At 28.6% G+C, this 4,539-nt stretch overlaps 1 protein-coding gene across 2 annotated transcripts in view; it reads right to left on the bottom strand.

Annotated features, from left to right (window-relative positions):
- The window catches only part of LOC106459335 (DDB1- and CUL4-associated factor 6-like), a 167,013-nt gene extending 163,501 nt beyond the window's left edge, over window positions 1–3,512 (bottom strand). The window contains exon 1 of one of the 2 annotated variants that reach the window (XM_013918956.2): window positions 3,307–3,512. In XM_013918956.2, the coding sequence (XP_013774410.1) occupies window positions 3,307–3,403 (97 nt within the window). In that variant the 5' untranslated portion in view covers window positions 3,404–3,512. The remainder of the gene's footprint in view (window positions 1–3,306) is intronic. The other variant, XM_022385807.1, reaches the window with a different exon arrangement.
- Between the last annotated feature and the right edge of the window lie 1,027 nt (window positions 3,513–4,539).

Genomic DNA, 4,539 nt, shown 5'->3' with positions numbered 1-4,539 from the left:
ATATATATATATATATATATATATATATTGACATATAGCTAAAGTAGTTGCAACCTTTTAGTCATACATAAATTTGAGAAATCATATATACTAGCAACTAAGAGATTTTTAATTCTTGGTAGTGCTTTTTATAATACATTTTACATGATTCAAAAGGTAAACCTGAGAATCTAAAAATCTATGAAACATATTGAAACTATGTTTGCTGCTAGCTACAAGTACAGCAATTTTTTTATGATTTTTAAGTCTTGTCTATCTAAAAAAATTAAAAAGATGTATGAACCCAGAAATGTACTGCACTTGACATGCTTCAAATCTATCAAACTGATTCCTGACTGTAAACACAAATAAATGGTTGCAATGTAAAGAATCTTGTTATTGGATATTGTAGCCTATAGTTATATAAATATAAAAAATGCCTAAACTGTTGCATCAGAAGACTGAAAGTTTAAAATGTTCATCAAACTAAATATGCTGGTATACAGGTAGAGCTATATGTCTAAGGTAATGGTTTCATTACACATACATGTACAAGTAAACAAGATTAAGGCTAAGTCAGCATTCTTAGTCACTAGAGCCTGTTTTAAACTGAAGTTGGCTCTGTGCCATTCAAAAAATACGCCACTAAGAAAATATATACATAGCAATGCATAATATGATAAGACAGTAAAACATTTATAAATAATTACAATATAATGTCCAAAGCTGGAAAAATATTTTTGATTGTTGTTTTTAAGTACTTTTAAAGTACAAGTTTCAAAAGATTCAAAGCAAATATTTGTATTTCAAATAATACTCATAAAATAAAAAGTGAGATATCTGTAATACATAGTTACACTTGATGCTTTTACTAGTTAAGTATAACAAGACATTTCTCTCAAAACACTGTATCTTGAGGTTATATTTTCATAAAATTAAATCTGAATGTATTATTTTGTTTTGGGGAATTCTTAGGAATTATAAGCTTTTCTTTGTGTGAAAAAATCCAAAATAATATTTTCAAGTAAAAAAATGCAATTTATACAGCAAGAAACAGATAAGACTATTAAAGCTCTATTAAATGTTAAAATATTTAATTGCAACAATATTTGGTACAAACATAAGTTGCAACAAATACCTATAAAACTACACTGGTGAACAGTTTGAAAGTGTAAGCTATCCAACTTTAATTTCAAACATTTAAAATAATAAAATATTTAAATGTATCTTAAATATTTATGATAGTAACCAACCATTTAACCAACTTACATAACCCAATGCAATATGAATTATTATAACTAAAGTATGTAATAAACTCAAATACAACTAATTCAAAACAAAACATCCCACATTTTTATACAGGTGTAGCTGCAATGCTTTATCAACTCAATTTTATGAATGATAAAATATGATTAGTACACATATAACACAACTTGATCAAGTGAATGTTGACAAAGTTAACACATCAATAACTGATTTCATGCAATGCACTTCTCCAAACACATTTTATGAGGATGCTTAAAGAAACTTGTATATGGAAACAATTTTTGTAACCACATATTTTAATGAAGATTTGTAAATAAGAAGAATATGTATATTTATGTACACAGGTTCAGTTTTAGGCACAAAGTTTTAAATACTTATGTGCGTGTACTAAACTTCTGCAGTTCAGAATTTTCAGGAACTTGCATGGTTCCCTAGAAATCTACCCAGTGTTTTTCTAATAACAAAACACAATGAGAAAAATCAAATTGCTTGTCCAACTAGAATAGGATAATAGTAAAAACTTGATGTCCATCAGACAAATCTTCTTGTTCTGGGTAGCTGACAATATGAATTCCACACCTCTGAATACAGTGGTATTGAGAAGTGCAAAATTATTTTTGTTTTGAAATAACACTACATTTTTTCATCAATTTTAAAAGAACATACAAAAAGAATCTTCAAGATAGAAAAGACAGTAAAATAATTCAGGGATTGAATATTATATTCTCGCATTCTTGAGGAGTTTAAATTTGCTTGAGGAATTTCATCTTTTTAGTTGGCTTTCCCAATCGGGAATGTATTGTCCATCCATATTCCTTTAGTTATGACCAATGAAAGTAAACATATTGCATGGATTAAATAAAAAAAAAATTAAATGAGGAAATGCAATATTACATGAAGGAATGTAATCTTCCTGATAGCTGTAATTTTATTTCATAATTTCTATCCCTATAATTATAAATAATATCTGATATAAATTAAGCAATGTACAGCAGAATTAGAAATGAAAATGTATATTAATGCAGCCAGTTCTATAGGAGAAACTAAAAATAACATTATGTCGTAAATCAATGCACAAAAAAACTAAAACCCATGATAATTAGAATACATCAGTGAATCACTAATTTGATACACTTGTTGTTAATGCTTATTCAAGATATTTAAACAGCTTAAAAAAGTTAGATTAGCCCTAAATTCATATACTAACCTAGCAATACAAATAAATTTCCTATGTTTTTAAATTAATTTGTTTTCTAAGCCTTTCCCAGGTCATAGAAATTATTAATTTGGTATGAAAATATTTCATTTTGCTTTTTAGGATTATTTTTTGAGAATATGTTTAATTTTACTTACAGCCTCATTTTATTTTTATGAACTTCAGATAGTTAAAAATTATCAGTAACTTAAAATCTCTCTGCCAAACAATAAGTCCATAATTTCTCAAGAAATAATAATAATAGAACTCCCCAAAATTATTCAATATAAAATTCATTTTTTACTTTTTTAGTGAGGAATTTTCTAAACTGAATACTTAATTCAAAAGTACAATAACAGCAACTTTTTACAGTAGGCAAGTTTTAATTTTAATAATAACGTTTTGATCCCATTGTATTAGTTATCATCAGGTACCTTGATACTGTGGTTGATACATTGTAATTATTAAAATCACAAATTCCCTGCTGTAAAGTTTGCTGTTATTGTATTTTTGAATTAATATAAAATTCATTATTATTATTAATATCTGCTCTAACAGTAACACAGTCAGCAGTTACTGTCAGCTGTTACTAATTTTAGATGTTTATATGTAACGAGTTTAACTTTAAGCAACTCTATGAGTACTAGTACTAAAAATACTCATTAAAATTTTAAAGACTGAACGCATTATCATTACCAAACATCTGCGCATGAAGACTTAAGACCTTATAAAGTTTAACCTCTTGTTAAAAAGGAGAAGAAAAATGTAGCTGTACTACTAGTACTAAGTAGTGGTAACTAACATAAGCCTTTGTAGAGATAACAATAACAATTAACGTTAATTAAGAGTATAATATTATGCCCTACCTTTAGAAACGTCAAACAATTGTAGAGGATTTTGAGAACGACATCCTCCGATTGGCAAATTCAAAACCTTTAAGAATATACTTTCTTTCTTATTCATTTCTATTGCTGCCCGACGTTAACAAATGTATAAATTATAATGTTAGTACTTAGATTTAGATGAAAAAAAATATATATATATATAGCCTAATCATAAAATTTTAAAACTAACATTTTCGCCAAAAAGCCTATAGAACAACCACTAGAGTGCAGGCTGATCAAGCAAACGCTCGTACCCAAAGAAATACTTCCTCATTCTCTTAAACTATTTTTTATTTATTGGATAAACCGAAAATTTAGAATTGAATTTTTAGTGAACTGCACCTGCCTAGTGCTTTCTATGGTAGATATTTCGATTATATAAACCAAAACATTGTCCAGGCATATACAGTCTTTTAGGATTCGAGTATAGTACTACACATTTTCCAAAATCTTTTTTTACAAGAAAAATTTGGAACAGGTTAAGTAACAGTTAATAACATATTTAGACATAAATTTGATCGACGGAAATCGGCCAATAATAAAAGTAAAGAAAAGTGATACAAGAGGCGACATGCAATTCCACTGCAGTCAGTGTGATATGTATGAAAATGAAAATATATATTATATTCGGACAATTTTTCAAAATTTTAGTACAAGTTTTGTATTTATTTACAATATTTCAATTAACAGAATAAGTTATACGCTCATTCTAGCGACTGTCTCCTAGGGCTTGTTTATACGCTATGTAGATAGGTCAAATATTTTCTACCTTCTTTTATTAATATAGGAATTTTAAAAGTTTTTCGTTTAGTCTGTTTCTATGCAGTTATGTCATAAACATGTGATTCAGAAAATAGTTGAAGTTTCCTTATTCTAGTTTTCTTTGTTTTTTATATCAGATAATATCTACTGTACTCGAAGGAATGTTGCGGTACATTTGTGTTGAAAGTCTGTTTGTTTTGAAGTTAAGCACAAAGCTATACAATGGGCTATCTGTGCTGTGCCCACGACGAGTATCGAAACCCGGTTTCTAGCGTTGTAAGTCCGCAGACATACCGCTGTGCCACTGGGGGCTGTGTTAGTTTGTTTTAATTTCGCGCAAAGCTACACGAGGGTTATCTGCGCAGTGAAAGACTAGAGGGAAAACAGCTAGTCATCACCACCCACCGCCAACTCTTGGACTACTCTGTTACCAATGGATTGTGGGATTGCCCA

This window comes from Limulus polyphemus, unplaced genomic scaffold, assembly GCF_000517525.1.
Source record: "Limulus polyphemus unplaced genomic scaffold, Limulus_polyphemus-2.1.2 Scaffold594, whole genome shotgun sequence".
In the NCBI taxonomy this organism is placed as follows: Eukaryota; Metazoa; Arthropoda; class Merostomata; order Xiphosura; family Limulidae; genus Limulus; species Limulus polyphemus.
Note: the sequence above shows the minus strand (reverse complement) of the source record. Positions and strands in the feature narration are given on the sequence as shown.